General features: G+C 39.0%; 1 protein-coding gene across 1 annotated transcript in view; it reads right to left on the bottom strand.

Moving 5' to 3' along the window:
- Positions 1-8,265: 8,265 nt before the first annotated feature.
- Positions 8,266-19,851, bottom strand: part of LOC101639380 (arylacetamide deacetylase-like 2) — a 34,973-nt gene continuing 23,387 nt past the window's right edge. The window contains exons 3-5 of the mRNA XM_004715991.1: positions 17,214-17,283; positions 15,175-15,346; positions 8,266-8,868 (exon numbers count right to left, since the gene is read on the bottom strand). Of these exons, the coding sequence (XP_004716048.1) occupies positions 8,266-8,868; positions 15,175-15,346; positions 17,214-17,283 (845 nt within the window). The remainder of the gene's footprint in view (positions 8,869-15,174; positions 15,347-17,213; positions 17,284-19,851) is intronic.

Genomic DNA, 19,851 nt, shown 5'->3' with positions numbered 1-19,851 from the left:
GTATCTCATGTTCTTTTTTTTGCCACCGTATTGCTCTCCTCTAAAAGAGTCCACCACCCCTAACATAAATTTGATGCCCTATAAACAAAACAGCTGCTATCCCCCTTCCTATCACCCCCAGGAAACACTAATAATATTTTCCTATATATTTGCTTGTTTCACATAAATAAATCTATAAGTTGTTTGTTCTTTTGTAACTGATGTATTTAATGCACCAGAATATTTTTATGGTCAATCTATGTTGTGGCATGCATGAGAACATCATTTCTCAAGACTGCATAGTATTTTTATCATATACATATACCACAATTTGTTTATTCATTCATCTGCTAATGAACTTTTACTTGTTTCTATCACTAGTTATTATGTAAAGTGCTGCAATGAACATTGGTTTGCTTCCTTTATGTTTTAAATTTAGAGTTATGGGTATGGCTGGTTTAATTACATGTCTTCTCATTGAGTCTTTGGTAATGTTTCCTTTCTTATTGCTAATATTTTACATTTTAACTCTATATTTTAAAAAATTACTTGTGTCTAGTGTATTTTTGCCATATGCTAATTGTGTTCCTTCCATATACGGAGTTGTGCAGTTTATATTTTCTTTTACAAGGATAAGAAAATAAAGTATACCTCCTATATCCTCACACACACATACATCCTATACCCTCAAATACACATTCTTCTCTAATGCACATGGTTCATACTCAAAAACAGACCATATACTGGGGCACAAGGCAAACTTGAGAAAAATTAAACATACCATCTGTAAAGGAGAAGAAAGGAAATGTTCAAAAACAAATTGCATGAGATGCCAGTAACTAATCTACCTTTAGGTTTAATTAATATTAATGTTAATGAATGTCAATGGTTTAACCACATCTATTTTTTAACACATCTATTAAAAGACAAAGGGGAGCAGACTGGATTGGGCAACAAAATCCATCAATCTGCTGCCTTCAAGGGACACATCTCAAACACAGAGACAAAAATAGACTGAGAGTCAGAGGGTGGCAAAAAATGCCAAGCAAATGACAATTTAAAAAAAAGCAGGGTGGCAATAATCATCACAGACAAAATAGATCTCAAGGTACGTGACATAATGAAAGATAAGAATGGGCATAACATAATGCTCAAGGCATCAGTAGACCAAGAATCCATAAACATAATAAACATGTATGTGTTTAATGAGAGACCCTTGAAATTCATCAACCCAATTCTCAAAGAGATTAAAAGAGAAATTAACAGATCAACAATTCAGAAGGTGATTCTAATACACTGCTCTCAAAGAAAGGTAGATCTACAGGTAAGAAATTCAGCAAAGAAATGGAAGAGCTGAACAACACAAACAACTTGACTTAATAGACATTTTCAGAGCTCTCCAGCCAACATCAAAAAACACACATTCTTCTCCAATGCACGTGGCTCATACTCAAAAACAGACCATTTGCTGGGGCACAAGGCAAACTTGAGAAAACTTAAAGACATAGAAGTCATTCAGACTACCCTCTCCGACCACAGCACCATAAACTTGAAAATTACCAATAGAAAGAGTGAAAAACAATAAGAAACACTTGGAGATTTAACACACTTCTCAAAACACCAATTGACATTAGCCCAAAATAGAGAGGAAATTAAGAAATTCCTAGAAACCAATGAGGATGATATATAACATACCAAAACATACGGGAAATAGCAAGGTCACTTTATTGCAATAAATGCACAAATAAAAAAAGATGATAGCAGTATAGTCAGCACCTTAACTCAGCACCTCCAGCAGCTAGAACAGAGCTAGCAACATAATCTTTCTAAGAGCAAAAGAAAAGAATCATAAAAATTAGAGTAGAAGCAACAAAGCCCACATGTAAGAAGCACACCAGCCTATGCAACCACGAGGTGTCGAAGGGGATCAGGTATAAGGCATCATCAGAACAAAAAATCTTACCATAGTGAATGATGGGGGTAGTGCGGAGTGGAGATCCAAAGCCCATTAGTAGGCCACTGGAGATCCCCTTCCAGAGGGGTCTCAGGGAGGAGATGAGCCAGCCAGGGTGCGATGTAACAACGATGAGAAATACAACTTTCCTCTAGTTCCTAAATGTTTCCTCCCCGCTCCCACTACCATGACTCGAATTCGACCTTGCAAGTCTGGCTAGACCAGAGGATGTACACTGGTACAGATAGGAACTGAAAATACAGGGAATCCAGGGCAGATGAGCCCTACAGGACCAGTGGTGTGAGTGGCGAAACAGGGAGGGTAAAGGGAGAATGGGTAGGAAAGAGGGAACCGATTACAAGGAACTATATGTGACCTCCTCCCTGGGGGACAGACAACCAAAAAGTGGGTGAAGGGAGACGTCGGACAGGGCAAGATATGACAAAATACCAATTTATAAACTATCAAGGGCTCATGAGGGAGTGGGGAGCGGGGAGGGAGGGGAAAAATGAGGACCTAATGTCGGGGGTTTAAGTGGAGAGAAACTGTTTTGAGAATGATGTACAAATGCGCTTTACACAGTTGATGTGTGTATGGATTGGGATAACAGTTGTATGAGCCCCTAATAAAATGTTTTAAAAAAATTAGAGTAGAAATAATTGGACTGAAAAACAGAAGAACACTGGGAACAGTGGAAACAATAGAGGGAAAAGTTGGTTCTTTGAAAGGATCAACAAAATCAACACACCACTAGCAAACTTAACAAAGAAAAGAAGGATCAAATGTCAATATCTGGAATTAAGAATTAAACAGGGGGAGTCACACAGACCCCAATGAAATAAAAGGATTGATTACGCAGTACTATGAAAGACGGTATTGCAACAAATTCAATAATTTGGAGGACATGGACAAATACCAAGAAAACCACTCTCTCCCCAAATTAAAGCATATGGACATTAAAAACCTGAACAGAAAATTGAGTTTTGACAAAGGCCCGAAAGACATTAAATATTTGGAAGCAAATGCCTCTTCAATAATTGATTATGGAAAATCTGGATATGCTCGTGCAGAACAAAACAAGACCCATATCTCACTTCATGCACAAAAATAACTCAAGGTGGATTAAAGACCTAAATGTAAAAAAAGGTATCAGGACCATCAGTGAGAAAATTGAGACAAAGCTAGGAGCCCTAGTGTATGGAATCTATGGGTAGGCTAGCAAAACTAACAAAGGAAACACACTCTGGGGAAGATAAAATAGATGGATGGGACCTATTAAAAAGAAAATATATGTGTACATCAAAAGGCTTCAGTAAAAGAGTAAAAAGAGAGCCAACCGATTGGGAAAAGATATTTAGTAACGACATAGCAGACAAATGACAAATTACTAAGATCTACAGAATTTTATAAGCTTACAAGAAAAAAATTAATAACACTCTGAGAAGGTGGGCAAAAGACCCACCTTCTCACAAACGATGAAACGACTAATAGACCCATGAGGAAATAGTCCAGGTCACTAGCCATCAGGGAAATACAAGTCAAAACAACAATAAGATACGATCTAGCGCCTATTACTGTAGCTAAATTTTTAAAAACTGAGTACAAATTTTGGAGAGGATATGGTGATAAGAACTCTTATCCATTGCTGGTGGACTTGCAAATATACACAACCACTATAGAAGGTGACAAGGTGGTACTTAAAACAGATGGAAATTGAGCTACCATGTGACCCAGCAGTAGCATCACTGAGCATATACACAAAAGAAATAAGAAACAGATCATGAACAGACTTTGATCCCCCATGTTCATCACACCACAGTTCACAATAACAAGAAGCTGGAAACGGGCTAAATTCCCATCGATTTAAGAGTGGATAAAAAAACAAAACAAACCACCTCTAGTACTTACACACATAGCCCTAAAAACCAATGATGAAACCATGAAGCACCTCAACTATGACACATGTCAACTCAAGGAGGATCTGGAAGACATTATGCTGAATGAAATCAGTCAAGTACAAAATGACAGATACTGTATGAGTCCACTACAGTAGGAACAAGCAGCACAACAAGCAGAAGCCCAAGCATACAGGTCATCCAGTCTTCTGGTGGAAGGCCAGACACCTGGGAAAGATCTGCACCAGCGCCAATGAAGCACACATCATTCACTCCAGGTAAATATAATGTGGATCGCTTGATCGGAGGGCACCTCACGACAGTGGAGATCAATTGGTTGAGGGGCAGAGATGGTGTCTGCTGAGTGTGAGCTATTTGGATTTGTGGTGAGGTCTCCCAGAGAGAGAAGCAGCCCTGTCAGCAGGATGAGGCTTACTGATGGTAGGGACAGCATAGGAGAGGGGGGAGGGAATGGTCAAGTTAGGGACAACATAGGTGCATGTCTGTTGGAGGGAAGGGAGGGATATCTGACTGCCTGGCGGGGGGAGGGAGTGGTGGAGAGAAACTGAGGAGGCTCTTGGGATTGTTAGGTAGGGACAGTCTTAGTGATGTGCAGTAAGAGGGTAGAACTGACACAGGGCTTCTGGGGGTATCTCAGAAACCCAGGCATGTGCCCCAAAGCACTGGGACACTGAATTCTGAATCTTTGGGGTGCACGTCATGCGCCAGAGACTACATTGTAGAGATCCCAAATGGGAACTCCACTGGGTGAACAGGACTCTACCACAGACACCCTTGTAACCTGAGGACTTAAATCAGAAAACACATGGTGTCTGAGGTAGAAGAAGACTGTGGTACCAAGAGCAGTGTACTGTTGGTTGGTGAACAAACAAGTCTTGGTACATCAAGGTCCTCTATGCTGTATTAAGATAAGTATTATCCTGGCAATCCTGTGACAGCCATCCTGGTACATTTTTCTTATGCTCATTTTTATTAGAGCAACCTCAAAGATTCATCACCATTGGGGTTCGCCCTCTTGAAGCTGTGTTATTTGTTTCTTTATTTGTTGGTAAATGAAACCAAGTGATGTTGAGCCTACAGGGAAAGAAAATATAACAAGCATTTGGGGGAAGGGGGAAATAGAGGGTATGGGACAATAAGAAGATGATGTCAAGAAGTCAAGTAAGGAAAAGAATATTTTGGAAAATATGTATGGTTATGGAAGAAATTGTACAGCGATGTTTGATGTGATGGAACTATGGAATGCTATGATATAGTGACATAGGTATGGGCTCCTAAGTTATAGCAAATTTTTTTTAAAAGGCATAGGCCAGGAATAGTTTTGGGGTTCGCAAGATATCCTAGCTCCAACTTATGAACAATTAGTTCTTACATCATGGCGCTGCTAGATACTCACCTTCATGAAATGATCACTGAAGATAAGAGTGCTAAAGCAACATGGGGTGAAGAAAGCAGAACGGTGTCCGGCAATCAGTCAGAATAAAGTCTGTGATCTTAAAGGCTTGTACTTAAAACAAGCAGTCATTTAAGCGAGGAGTCAACTAAGTCACACGGAAGAAGCACACCAGCTTGTGTGATCCAAAGATGACAATTACAAAATTTGAATATGGTGAGGAGAAAAGCATCAGAGCAAGAATTATGAACACCCAATTTGTGGAGGGCTGTGGGGGTGATGGGAGCCCCAAACTGCAGAGTAGCTGGTCAGACTGAGCCACTGTCAGACCTGCTCTAGCCACAGGCAAGAGGCTGAGACCATTGTAATCTTGATTATGCTGGGTGAACTGACCACTCCATAGACGTGACCTGCATTTGTTCTGAGTGCAAGTATCTCTGACTGCTTCCATGACAGAAATGTCTTCTCTGGCTTTTTGAATGTTTGGGGGTCTTTTCCTTCTTACATATTATTTGAATTTTTGTATATTTGTTAAATATATGATAATATATGTTAATGTATGTTTTTAAACTTACCACCTTAGTATGATTTTGTTTTTTATTGTTTTCTGTTGGGTCTCGCACTGTGAAGCACAGGAGGAGTGGATACCTAATGATAATAACTGACAAGGGGATATAGGAAATTCGGTGGTGGGGTGTTTTGGTAGTTCTGTAATTTTCATGTCAACTTGATAAATAAGTGTAGGGGGTGGCGTGAAGCATGTCAATCAAGTCACAGCCTGATGATGCCTCCTGGACATGGCTTTCTCATGAGGATTCTGGGAATTTCTAGTCTTTCTCCCTAGAAGAGGCCACACACTCTGTCTTCATCTTCCTGTTGACTAGCCACATGGAGACTTGCTGAAACCTGAAACCTGCTAGGAGCCCCTCTCTCACTGCTTCACCTTCCTATTTACAAGACACATTGAGTAGACACCTGTGCCAGCCCTGTGATGCTTCCACCGCCATTGGGTCCACAAGACTTTTCACCCACTGGCCTTTGATTCTGCATTATTACATGTGGCTGTGTGAGTCTGAAGAGAGATTTATGGACTAGTATTGGACCTATGGGCTAATATCAGACTTATGGACTTGATCTGGACTGGGCTGGGATATTGTCTTCATATGCAATCACTCTTTGATATAAAGCTCTTTTTTATACATATTTGAATGTGAATGAACTTTTTTCTCCAATTGACCCAGACTAGATAGGGAAGGGAAGGGGGTTTGGGGAGTAAATAATGAACTCTGGAGCGGGGAGGGAACACTAGAATGGATTGTGAGTGCATAACTCACCTTAAAGGAGATTTAACCATGGTGGTGTTTGCGGGGAGTGGGGGGCCTCTAAAGTTGAAGTAGGGGTGATTGTATAATTCTCCTTGATATGATTGAGTGTTTGAACTATTAAATTATATGATATATAAAATATGTGACAATAAAACTGTTGAGAAAAAATATGAAACTACTGTTTCTCAACATTATCTCCCCTCTATACACTTCTGGAGGTGGTGTTTATATCTCTCTACCTAAAGTACCATGAACTGCCAAAAGAACAAACAAATCTGTCTTGAAAGAAGTGCAGCCAGATGCTTCTAGAGGCAAGGATGGTGAGACTTCATCTCACATACTTTAGACATGTTGTTAAGAGAAAAGACTCCCTGGAAAAGGACGTCATGCTTGGTAAATTAAAGGGGCAGCGAAAAAATGGAAGACCTTCTGCTACAAGATGGATTGACATCGTGGCTGCTGCACAGACCCAAGTAGTGTTTTGTTTTGTTTTCTTGTACTATAAGCCAGAACTGACACGGCGACACCAAGCTGCAACAAAAATAACTCTTTCCTGAAGATATCTATGCTCTTCCATTTATATCACAGCAAAACAGCAGTTTTGGCATCCTCCAGAACTTTTGGATGTTCTTTTTGAAGAAAAGGAATCGGGAGGGGCAAGATCAGTACTATAGGTTTTCCAATGAAATTCTCATAGGATGGCCCAAGGAAAGAGCAGGTACCTAGTTATGACGGAAAAAATATATATTAGTCAGCACAACTTTCTTGCTAATTTTTTCACCAGTGCTGCATTCAATTTAAAAAAAAAAAGATCTTCACAATAAACTCCAATGATAAGTGACTTTCAAGAAAATCTATTAAGATATCCTTTGGAATCCCAAAACAGTCACAGTTAACCCTTGGAGTTGACCTCTCTGCTTATAACTGGCCCAGCAGACCCCTTTTAAAAGGTTCTCCATGAAGACTAAGATAAGCATTGTAGTAAAAAAAAACTTTCTTACAACCATCCATTGATTATAGACATGTTTAAGCACATATATCTTTAGAACAAACCATGCATATATGAACTAAAAACCAAGTAACAGTATTTATTTATTTACCTTCATATTGTTCACTCCTACAAATGCCAATACAAGTTTACTTCCTTGAGCATTCTCTAGAAGGCCTGGTGACATAGTGGTTACAATTGGACGGCTAGCTGACCACACCAACCACTCTTTGGGAGAAAGGCAATGCTTTCTACTCCCGTAAAAAGTGAGAGTCTCGGACACTCACAGGGACAGTTCTACTCTGTCCTATGGGATCTCTAGGAGTTGGCATCAATTCGATGGCAGGTTTTTTTACAAATGTCAATGCAATTTTACTTCCTAAAGGATTCTCCTCCTTGTTAACTATTAACATTCCTGTTGCTGCATAAAAACTACTATGTGTTTAAAGATAATCAGATAAAATAGGTGATAGTTAATTGGAATAATACCATGAATATCACTATTTTATCTAGTCCTAAAACTAGAGAAATTAAATAATTTGATAAAAATACAAAATTAATTTGGCCAAATAATACAGTAAACATTGCTCTGATTCAAAGTTAGGTTTATTCAAAATAAAAAGACATATGTCCATTAAACTCACAGGGCTATAAAATAATGTCTCAATTAATAGATATTAAATGATTAAATAGTTTTAAACTCTAAGTAATCATATATTTTCATCTAGCCAACTAATATATTTATCTCGTAATTTAGTTGCTTGATAGAAATTAAATATTCTTCCTAGGTAAGCCAGTCCTCCATGGATCGCATCTTCCATATGGTCATGTGCAACTTGAACGCCAACATTTCGAAGCCGTGTGGCATACATAAGTCCATCATCTCTTACAATATCATGTTCACAGGTAAGGATATAAGTTAAAGGCAAGTTTTGTAACTGGATATCATTTACCACCAAAGGGGATAACCTAGGATCTATAATTTCTGAATGTATAAAGCCATATCTTCCCAATATTGGTTCTGTGTAAACATGATTTTTCTTAAATTTTTCTGGAAGTAAGATAGTCCAGTTAATAAACTTAAACAGATGCCTTGATTCATCAGGCATATGTTGATTTAGACCCATTGCTTCGATACACACTTTATTTGTGGTTACATATAGACATCCCATTTTAATGCCTATATCCCTTGACAGCATTGGACCATGGGCATTTTCTTGATAAGATGGTGTCCACAAATCAATTATCTGTAATACAGGGTATAATAAAGCCTGGGCCTTGATTTTCCTTTTGAATTCTGGGTGATTCTGCATCTGTAAAATATTAAATAATAAGGGAGTCAGTCAATGTCAATTCTGGGGCATCTTCAAAATTGTTAAGTTTGGGCATATTGTTGCAGTCACTAAGTCAATTCATCTAATACAGGGTCTTCCTACTTCATTGTTCCTCTACTTTACAAAGAAGCATCCTTCTCTAGGGGTAAGTTCTTCCTGATAACACGTCCAAATTCTAAGAATCCTAGTTTTCAAGAAGCCTTCTGGCTGTACTTCCTCCAAGACCGATATGTTCATTCCTCGAGTAGCCCAGAGTTATTTCAATATTCATTGCAGACATCACAATGCAAACAAATCTATTTTTATCTGGTCTCCCTTATTCACTGAGGCCACTGAAAATATAATGGTTTGAATTAAGTGAACCTTAACTCTTGAAATTGACATCTTTACTTTTTAAAATTTTAAAGATGTGTGGTGCAGATTTGCCCAATGCAATATGTCCATTTCTTGACTGCTGCTTCATTGAGCATTAATTCACAAAAGTCACATGAAATCCTTGAAAATGTCAATATTTTCTCATTTATCTTAATGTCAGTTGAATTAGTTGTGCAGAATTTTGTTTTCTTTATTGTGAGTAGTAGTACCAACTGAAGGTTGCAATTTTTACCTTGATTGGGGTGGTAGTTACAGAATTTACTGTCAATTTGAGTGAAGGGGTGGAGTCTAGCTGGTCAATCAGGCCAATGAGGCCTCTGTGTGGACATGACCTTCTCCTGGGGCTTCTGGGACTCCTGTCTTCCTCCCTGGAGGCAGGACACACTCTCTCTGTGAGACATTCCTGTTGTCAAGTCACATGGAGCTACATTGATGGAGCCAGAGCGCTAGAGCTGGAGGAGCCACATGGAGACCCGCACCAGTATCGAGATGCTTCCACCACCACTGGATCCACAAGACTTTCCACCCACTGACCTGTGATCTTCCTGCATTCAGCGTCATTGCATATGCTGTGTGAGTCTGAAGAGGAACTTATAGACTGGTATCAGACATCTGGACAGGGCTGGGATGTTTTCTTAATATACAATTACTCTTTTATATAAAAGCCTTCCTTATACACATATGAGTGTCTATGAATTTGTTTCTATAGTCAACCCATACTAACACAATCAGTGTATTAGGCTGAGTTCTTCAGAGAAGCAAAACCAGGAGTGCTTATATGTGTATGTATATAGAAAGAGATTTATATCAAGAAATGGAACATATAGTTGTAGAATTGGGAAAGTCCAATCTGGTTCAAGTCTGAAAGTCAAATGTCAGCTTGAGTCCTGTAGCTGCAGGGACTGATGAAAAGAGAGCAGGAAGATGAAGCTGGAAGACCACAGGTTGGTGGATGCAGAGCTGAATAAATCAGAGGTCAATCAAATGAACCCAAAATCAGTAGTCAGATGATTACTCCTGGGATTGACAAGTGATATGACAGGAGGTCCACAGATTCAGGATCCAGATTCAGCAGAAGTGAGTTAGCTTCCACAAACTGGTGTGAATTGATACACACCAAGAGTCTGCCACACTCCAAGTGAAATCGTTCTCAATTATATCAAGACTGGCCAGATTAAGATGGTGGTACTCCATTCTCTTCTTCCCATAACTGATTGACTGCTTCACAGAAGAGCCCATCATGGAGTTGACCACACTATGCTGCAACGTATCATGGGAGAACCCTAGCCCAATCAAATTTACATAAAACTTAACTATCATAATCAGTAAATGCTTCAAGTCCTCTTAGTTTTCAGCAAGCAAGTAATATCCTCTGAATATCACAGATAGTTAAAGAACCTTCCTCCAATCATGATGCCTCATTCTTCTCTATATAATCCAGGTTCATGGATTATTTGCTCAGCATACAGAATGAAAAAATATGGTGAGAGAATACAGCCTTGATGTACACCTTTCCTGATTTTAAACCATCCCCTTATTCTACTGGAAAGGTGCATACACAAGGTTTCACATGAGCACAATGAAGTGTTCTGGAATTCCCATTCTTCTTAATGTTATCCACATTGTTTTCATGATCCACACAGTTTAATGCTGTTTCATAGTCAATTAAGCATTAAGTAAACATCTTTCAGTTATTTTCTTCTTTCAGCCACAAACCATCTGACATTAGGAATGATATCCAACATGGATGTCCTTTTCTGCATCTGGCTTGAATGCATGGCAGCTCCATGTGAATGTATTACTATAGTCACTAAAACGTTATCTTCAATAAAATTTTACTTCATGTGATATTAATACTATTCAATAACTTTTACATTCTATTGCTTAACATTTCTTTGTAATTGGCACAAATGTGGATCTCATCCTGCCAATTGGCCTGGTACGTGTTTCCTAAATTTTGGGGTATAGGTTACCAAGTGCTTCCAGGGCTGCATCTGCTTGTTGAAGCATTTCAATGAATATTCCAACAATTCTTTTTTTGCTAATATGTGCAGTGCAGCATGGACTTCTTCCTTCAGTCTCACTGGTCCTTGATCAAATGCTAACTCTTCAAATGGTTGCATGCCAACCAATTTAATTTTTTTCTTTTAGTACAGTGACTTTGTATTCATTCCATCTCCTTTTTAAGCTTCCTTTATTGTTCAATTTTTTTCCATAAAACCATTCTATTTTGCAACTTGAGGCTTGAAATTATCCTTTCATTCTTCCAGCTTCAGCATGTCGTTCACTCTTGGTGCTCTAACTCCGGTCTTTTCACGTTTTATATTAATGCTTTATTTTGTCTTCTCAAGCCACTCTTTCTAATCTCTATTCAACTCATTTCTTTCATTCATTTTAACTACTCTACATGCAAAAGCAGGCTTAAGAGTCACTGCTAACATCTAATTTGATTTTTTCTATTTTTCCTACATTATTAATGCCGTTTTTCATGTGTAATGTTCCTTTCACATGATCTTTGAATTTGTGATATTATTCCTCAAATCATCTGGCTTTCTGTCATTAGTGCTGAATGTGTCAAATATTTTCTGTAGGACATCTCCACATTTAAGTGAGATATACTCAAGATGATATTTTGACTCTTTGGGACTTCTAATTTTCTTCCGCTTCAACCAGAACTTGCATATGAACAATTGATGCATTGTTCCACAGCTGGCTACTGGCTAATACTAAGTTTCATCATATCTTCCAAAAAATGTAGTAAACTTAATTCCTGTGTATTCTACATGGTGCGGTACACACGTATAGTGCTCAATTATGTACTTTTTTAAAAGGTGGGTTAATAATTTCTTCTGGAAGAATACCAGACTTGCCCCAGTGAGTTGGAGATTAAAGATATCCCAAATATCCAACTATTCCAAGATTCTATTAGGCTCCATTTCCCACCCACTCTTCCCTTGAGAATATTCCCTCACATTCCTCCATTCTGCAATTTTCTGCCATGTCTTACAGAAACTCATAAAACTTTGAAAAGTTGTTTCACGTAGTAGTGGGTGCTATTCAGTCTGAAGCTGAAGATCAAGCAGAAGTAAACCAAATGCAGTGTCCAGAACCAGAAGCCGAAAATATCCAAAAGTCACAACAGGGTTTCTTGCTTCTACCAAAACTCTGTTGGGTAATGGAGGTAAGGCTTTCCAGGTGATATGTATTAGAACTGTACAGAGGTACTAGCATATATACCCCTTCAATGGAAAACAAAGGATGATGTCTTAAGTCACCCCTTCTAGTAAAGGAGTCTTAAAAATGCCCCACCAAAATGGTGTTCCTTGGTTCATATACTCTACTAAAGTCTTAATCCCACCTCTAATCCTGTCCATTAATATAGTATAGAACCTCCCCCAAAATTGGACTATAGTCACAGGCATAGAGTCCAGAATTATAATACATCACATAAGCACATAAGGAATTATGGCTTGAAGGGCCATATTAATTGATTACAATTCAAAAGGTATTTGCAATGAAGAAGTTGTTGGTCTTTTAAATTTTATCATGTGATCTCCAGCTTCACTTCTATCACCAAGGTCATATTTTCTAACTTCTGGCTGGTCTTATTTATTTCCACTTCAAATCATGAGTAATTATCAATGCATCTCGATTGCATTTTTGGTCGATTTCAGATTTTAAAAACTGGTAGCATTCTTTAATTTCTTCATCATTAGCTTTAGTGATTGCTTCTATAAATATGAATTCGTTTATTAAAAGACATTCCTTGTAGGTGTATAAATACCCTACCATTTATATCATTGTACTTCAAAATGGGTTTTGAAATGTTCACTTTTATTATGAATGTGACACAACATCGTTCTTGAATTTGTCTTCCCTTACATAGTAAAGCATGATTATCCCAATCACAATGGCCCATAGCTTGCACAAATGCCTAAGAGAGTGAACTTTGTGCATGCCACTCCATTTTTGATAATTTTCCTAGAATAACACATTCCATGTTTTGATTATTGAAATCTATTTTCAATTGTTTCTTCTTATGTTGAGTCATGCCCCATCAACAAATGGAAGTCCCCAAAATTCTGTTCATATTTGTAAGGTTGACTTGAGAGAAGTAGCTTTTTAAATGTTTTCCAACCAAGGCTTATCTTCTGCTGATATATGAGAGTGTTTGGCAACTATTATTCCTGTTTTCAGTGGATACTTTTTCAGAAGTGGGTTGTGTTTTTCTTCTCCGCTGTCTGTTCTTAGTCTGGAAGCTCTGTTGACACTTGTTCACCATGGTTGATCCTGCTGGCATTTGAAATATAGGTGACATTGCTTCCAGCATCACAGCAACACTAAGGCACCACAGTACAACAAACTGATAGAGAGGTAGGATGTAGTAATAACATAAGGAACAATTATAATTTAATGTATAAATTGCCTTTGAGCAGCACAGTATTTAGGAGAGTTAACTTTCTGTGGGCTGCTAACCACAAGGTCTGCCACTCCAAACCTCCAGCAGCTCTTGTGGAGCAAGATGAGGCTTTCTACTCCTGTTAAGAGTTGCAGCCTAGGAAACCCAAAGGGACAGTTCTACCCTGGCCTATAGTAGGGTCACTATGAGTCAGAATTTACCCAAGTGGGCTAGGGTTGTTGAGAATTGCGACAGAGCCAATTTTGAAAGTCCAGGCAGCCTATGGGCACCCTGCTGAGGCTAAGCGAGGAGACCCACGTTTACTTGACCAGACCCTGACCAGATGAAGAGAAGATTTTTGATCCTGTGAATTGGTGTATATTGCTGCTGACTTTATGCATGGCCTGTCCTTATTTGACTTTGCTCATGGATGCAGACTCACAGGCTTCCAAATGTAATGAAGATTCTTCACATCAAAGAACATCCTTGTTAGAGCATTGGGTTGATATAAGTGGGCAGTATAGAAATTGGTACCCAAAATGGAGGGATAAAGGCATGAAGTGGCTGGCTTACAAATTTTCACAGGTGAGAAAATATGTTTATAGAATTAAAGGATTATGCTGTAGATGTTCACATAACTTTAATTGTTAACCATAGAATATTTTTATTTTTGTCACTTGTAGAGTATTATGCTTAAATGAGGCTGACACATTTTGAGTTGTATGCATTTTAGTTTTATCCTGTTAGGCACAGATATGATTTCACTATTGTTTTGTTTAAAAATTGTGTATGGGTAAAGAGTTGTGTAATGGTGTCAGATTGACAAGGGGTGGTCTGTGGTTGTTACATAATTTCAAGTCAACTTGTTAAATAAGTTCAGGGTGGAGCCTAGCCTGTCAATCAGGTCACAGCCTGATGATGCCTCCTTTTGGGCAAAGCTTTTTCATGAGGATTCTGGGAACTTCCTCTCTTTCTCTCTGGAAGTGAGCTACACTCTCATTCTGCTTCACTTTCCTGTGGAGGAGACACTCAGAGAGCTGGAGGAACCATGTGAAGACCCCAATGCCAGCATTGAGATGCTTCCACCACCACTGTTTCCACAAGACTTTTCACTGACTGGCCTGTGACCTTCCTGCATTCAGCATTATTGCACAAACTAGTATTGGACATATGGGCTAATATCAGAATTATGGACTTGATCTGGATAGGGCTGGGATGTTTTCTCAATATACAATTGCTCTTTGATATAAAGCCCTTTCTTATATGTACATGAGTGTCCCTAGTCAACTTGTCCTACCACATGGGTATTCACAAAATATTCACTGAGTATTTGTTTTAATAAGAACTCTTACTCTAAATGATAACTTTTTCCTCTTTTATAGCTCCACCAATGCCCAGCCCCTCCCTTTTCACCTATTAAACTATAAAAACATTGTAACTACAATAATTCCATTTTGTTGTAATTTTTGCATTATTGTGAGCTATGTACTTATGTAAAACATAAAACATACCAGTTGAGTCACCACTGCTGCAATGGAAGCCCCAGAACTATCCCCGGAAATACAGATTCGGGTTGGATCCACTCTATATTTTGCCAGAACTTCATCATGTAGAAAGTATTCAACTGCAGCAAAGACATCTTCCAAAGCAATGGGGAACTGATACTGAGGAGCTAGTCTATAACTTAAAAGGAAAAAGAATAAAAATAAAGTTAAAATATGAATAAATATTGCTTGCACACATCCAGATATCTCTTATTTAAACATCAGATCTCTCCAATGAAATTGAGAAATGATTTACTATTCATTTCAATCAAACCTGGATTCACTGCCAACATATGCTAAAAAATAAGAAGTAGCTTCTGGTTTAAAGATGTTTTCCTCTTAGATCTAAGAGAAAACAAAAAATAGTGTGTATCCAATGCACAATATTGTATGTAAATTTTTCATCAGCAGAAAAATTAGTAGTGGAGATTCTCAATGTCATTTCTCAGATACTAGATAAAACCAATGGCACAGCATTCTCAGGATGACTACTGAAAATACGTGAGATTTTAAAAGCAGAGAACTAAAGTGAAAATGATGATATATTAAAAATTCGCTTACGCAAACTTTCCACAAAATATTATATTTCACTTTATTTCTTGTGGGCTACCTGAAACCTGGAGCCCTGGTGGTAAAGTGGGTAATGGCTCCAGCTGTTTATTGCAAGGTCAGCTGTCAGAGTTTCACGACTGCCCCTGGTCACTCCATGGGAGAGAGTTGAGAACAGCCACCCGGTAAAGATTGACAGCCTTGGAAGCAACTAGATGGCAGTGGAGTTTTTGTTTGGGGCGTGGTAGCAATCTTCAGGCCCATCAGAGTTTGTGGATTTTTTATATATTAACAAAACTAAATCAAATTCACTGCCATTGCGTTGATGCTGACTCATAGCGACCCTATAGGACAGGGTAGAGCTGCCCTTTGTGGGTTTCTGAGGTTTTAAATCTTTACAGGAGTAGATAGCCTCCTCTTTCCCCCTCATATATTAGTACTGAATATTAAATGTTGAATATACAGTATGGCCTTTTTAATTTTATCACATTGCACCCTGTGTTTGAAATATAATATGATTTCAACTATGTAACATTTTAAAATTGCATTTGTAATTTAGACATTATTCAGTGTAAAAATCAAATACCATTAATACATAATAGAACTCTTAAGCTAAGTACAAACATTTGGAACCATTTTAAAAGTGTGTTTAAAATGATAAAGCATATTAGGTAAAACTCTTGAGTTAGCGTTAAAGGGAGAACATTCTAATTGTGATGGATTAGAAATAGCTCTGCAGATATAAACAATTCTTCTGCTTGCTCTAAGGCAGTAATAGGGACCAGGGAAGGACTGGTCCATTACATTTTCTGTTTTGCTGCATTAGGCTCCCTATATTTCATCACTCTTCATAGCGAGTTATATGGTGGGGAAAGCCTTCATCCTGTACAGGCTGCACTTATGCAGTTCCACGAATGCTGAACATACACTAATTGTCTTGTATATTCTTGGAATCCTAAGCAAATAGCAAGAGCATCTGGGCTCTCTCATTTTGAGCGTGACTAAAGATATGTTGATGCTTCCAACATTTGTTACCCAATGTTCTGCAACCAAGAATGTGTCTGAAATCCATACTTGTATTTCCGATTCAAAATACCTAAAGTGGAACAAAGGGTACCTAAGGGGTAATGAAGCCCTCTAAGTATTCCAACAATCAATTAACAAAGTTAATTGGACTTCTAGGACTGTGTTTTAGGTTCCTAGAGATTATCACAAGGGTATTGTGAAAGTTGCTTATCCGGATACCTCTCAGAACTCTCTACAAAAGTAGACTTTAAAAACAAAAAGAGGAAATGTGAATATCAGTATGTTATATGATATAATGGTATACACCAAAAAAATGCTAAAATCCTAGTATTTTTTGTGCTTGGATAATTTGAGTTAGAAACCAAATCTGAAAGTAATGAGAGGAAGAATCATCTTTTTTTTTTTTTTAATCATCATCAGACTGGTCTTACTCCACGCCCACAACAACAGCATTGAGTTGGTTTGCCGTCATTCTATTCAGGATGTCGTAGCATGTCTGCTCTGAAAGAAAAATAGAAATATACAACAAATAAGCAAATAGAAGTAGAAAATTACTTGCACCTGTGAAATGTAGTAAAAATACTGTTTGTGGTCAATGAGTGTTAACAATCTATGTTTCCCACTTCCCTTACCATGGGAGAGACTTCTATCAGAAGAAAAAAATCGGCCTAATCTACCATCTACTAAAACATTCCTAACCAAATCCTCTCATGGCGCCTTCAGGTAAGTGTTGGACACCTAAGCACTGGCTAGTGGTGTAAAAGCACCAGCCACTGTACTGCAAATAGATGAGGCTATCTGCTCCCAGAAAGATTTACGACCTAGAACACCATATGCAGGGTTCTCTGAGTCAGAACGGACTCGGTGGTTGGGAGAAATTATGCTGAGTGATGTTAGCCAAGCACAAAAGGACCAGTACAACATGAGTCCGCCGAGGTAAGCTCAAACAGTACAAGGGGTATAGAGGGAAAGGATCACATCGCACAGCTTCCTGGTTAAGGACCAGGTATTCTGGCAGTGATCTGACAAAACCCAAGGATGCTTAGGGCATCAAAAACAAAAAGAAGAAAATGTATACAGATAGCACCAGAGCTGAAAGATATCTTTTCCTCTTCCCTCGGACTCTAAAGGCCACAGAGAGAGGAGGTAAGAAAGAAGATGGCACTGGGGGAACAGGGCATTAATCCACCCACGGGGAGTGTGCTGTTTATGTCTCCACAGGAAAGGCAGAGGAAGAGAGCAGACGTCAATCGGATGCAGGATTGTGTGTACCTTGTACCTTGAAGGCAATGTACACAGCGCAGCCCATTAATGGAGAGGACTGCAAGTCCAGCCCCAGCTTGAGTTGTGATGTCCCCCTATAGATAACAGTGATATGGAGGGCAGTACTGAAGATACGGTTCAGGAAAAGGGGCTGGTCTGTCCCGTTCACATGAAAACAAATTAAGAGAGAAAGAGAGCGTGTGTGTAGACCTCGTGATGCACTCTTGACGTGACTGCTACGAGCAGCTGGAGACATGACACCGTCTCCCTAGGTCGCAGCACTGTAAGGGTCGGCACTGAAGAGAGTTTGGAGAGTGCATCCAGTCTGACCTCCCCACAGGCGGGGCAAGCCAAGAGGGGAGGACAATAGATCAGCAATGGGAGCGAAACCACAAAGTCCCAGAGGACTCCCCAAAGTAGACTCTTGACTCCTGGAGCAGCATCTGGCACCTCATCGGAACTGGTTGGGAGATGGATATTCCAGCAGGTAGACCTGGAACTATTTATTTGTTTTTTGTTTCTTTTTGATGTCCGTCTATATAAGATAGACAGGACAAGCAAGCTCAAGGAGACAGATATGTGACTGATGGTTCGGGGAGGGGGACACAGGAGAGGAGAAGATGTGGGGAGGGGAGCGGCGAGCCAATGTGTCAGGGAAAGGGGACTAGCAAAGGATGTGAAATCGACAGCAAGGGGGGTGTAGTGTCCCTGGTGATATCTGATCAAGTGCAATGTAGCCGAGAGGAATCACTGAGAGCCGATTGAAGGTTGAACGTGATAGTGGGACAGGAAGAAAGTAAAAGGAAATAGAAGAAAGAACTAGGAGATAAAGGCATTTATAGAGGTATAAATATAGCCATGTATACATGTAAATAAATTAATGTATAATGATAGGGATTAACAGCATGTACATTTTAAAGTAGCAGACGGACACAGTGGGCCTCTACGCAAGTCCTCCCTTAATGCAAAAACACTTTGTTCTAATAACCTGGCATTCTTTGATGCTCACCTTCTCAACATGATTGCTGATGACAAAATGGTGCATTAGCTAATGTGGTGAAGAAAGCTGATGGTGCCCACTATTAAAAGATATAGCGTCAGGGTTCTTAAAGGCTTGAAGTTAAACAAGTGGCCATCTAGTAAGGTTGCAATAAAACCCACATGGAAGAAGCACACCAGCGTGTGTTATCATGAGGTGTCAATGGGAATAGGTGTCAGAAGTTCAAAACCAAGCAATAAAACTGACATGAACGAGCACAGGCAAAGTGGAGTCCCAAAGCCCACCCTAAAATAATTGGACAGTCCCTCCCAGAAGGGCCATACTGAAGAGATGATATATCCAGGGTGCAGTAGAGCATTGATGAAACACATAATTATCCTCTAGTTCTTTATAATTTCCTCCTCCAACTATTAGGGCCTTTGTTTTACCTCATTAATCTTGCTAGACCTGCTTATGTACAATTGTGCAATCAGGATCTTTTGATGCACAGAATTCAAGGTAGATGACCCCCTCATAAACAGTAAGGGGAGTGATGACTCCCTGAGGATACGGGAAGGGGAGGGGAGACAGGGAACTGATAGTCATGATGACTGTATAACACCACTTGAAGGGAAGAAACAACAGAATTTTAGGTAAATGGATACATGGGATGATGTAAGCTATAGCAAAAAAAATGATAATAAATATATTAACGTTTCAGGGGGATGGTAGGGTGGGGAAGGAAGGAAATAAAGGGACCTGAAGTCAAGGAGTTCAAGAAGAAAGAAAATGTATTGAAATTGATGATGACAGTGATTGTACAATTA

This window comes from Echinops telfairi, unplaced genomic scaffold (assembly GCF_000313985.2).
Source record: "Echinops telfairi isolate 266 unplaced genomic scaffold, ASM31398v2 ScPeMD7_7422;HRSCAF=8460, whole genome shotgun sequence".
In the NCBI taxonomy this organism is placed as follows: Eukaryota; Metazoa; Chordata; class Mammalia; order Afrosoricida; family Tenrecidae; genus Echinops; species Echinops telfairi.
Note: the sequence above shows the minus strand (reverse complement) of the source record. Positions and strands in the feature narration are given on the sequence as shown.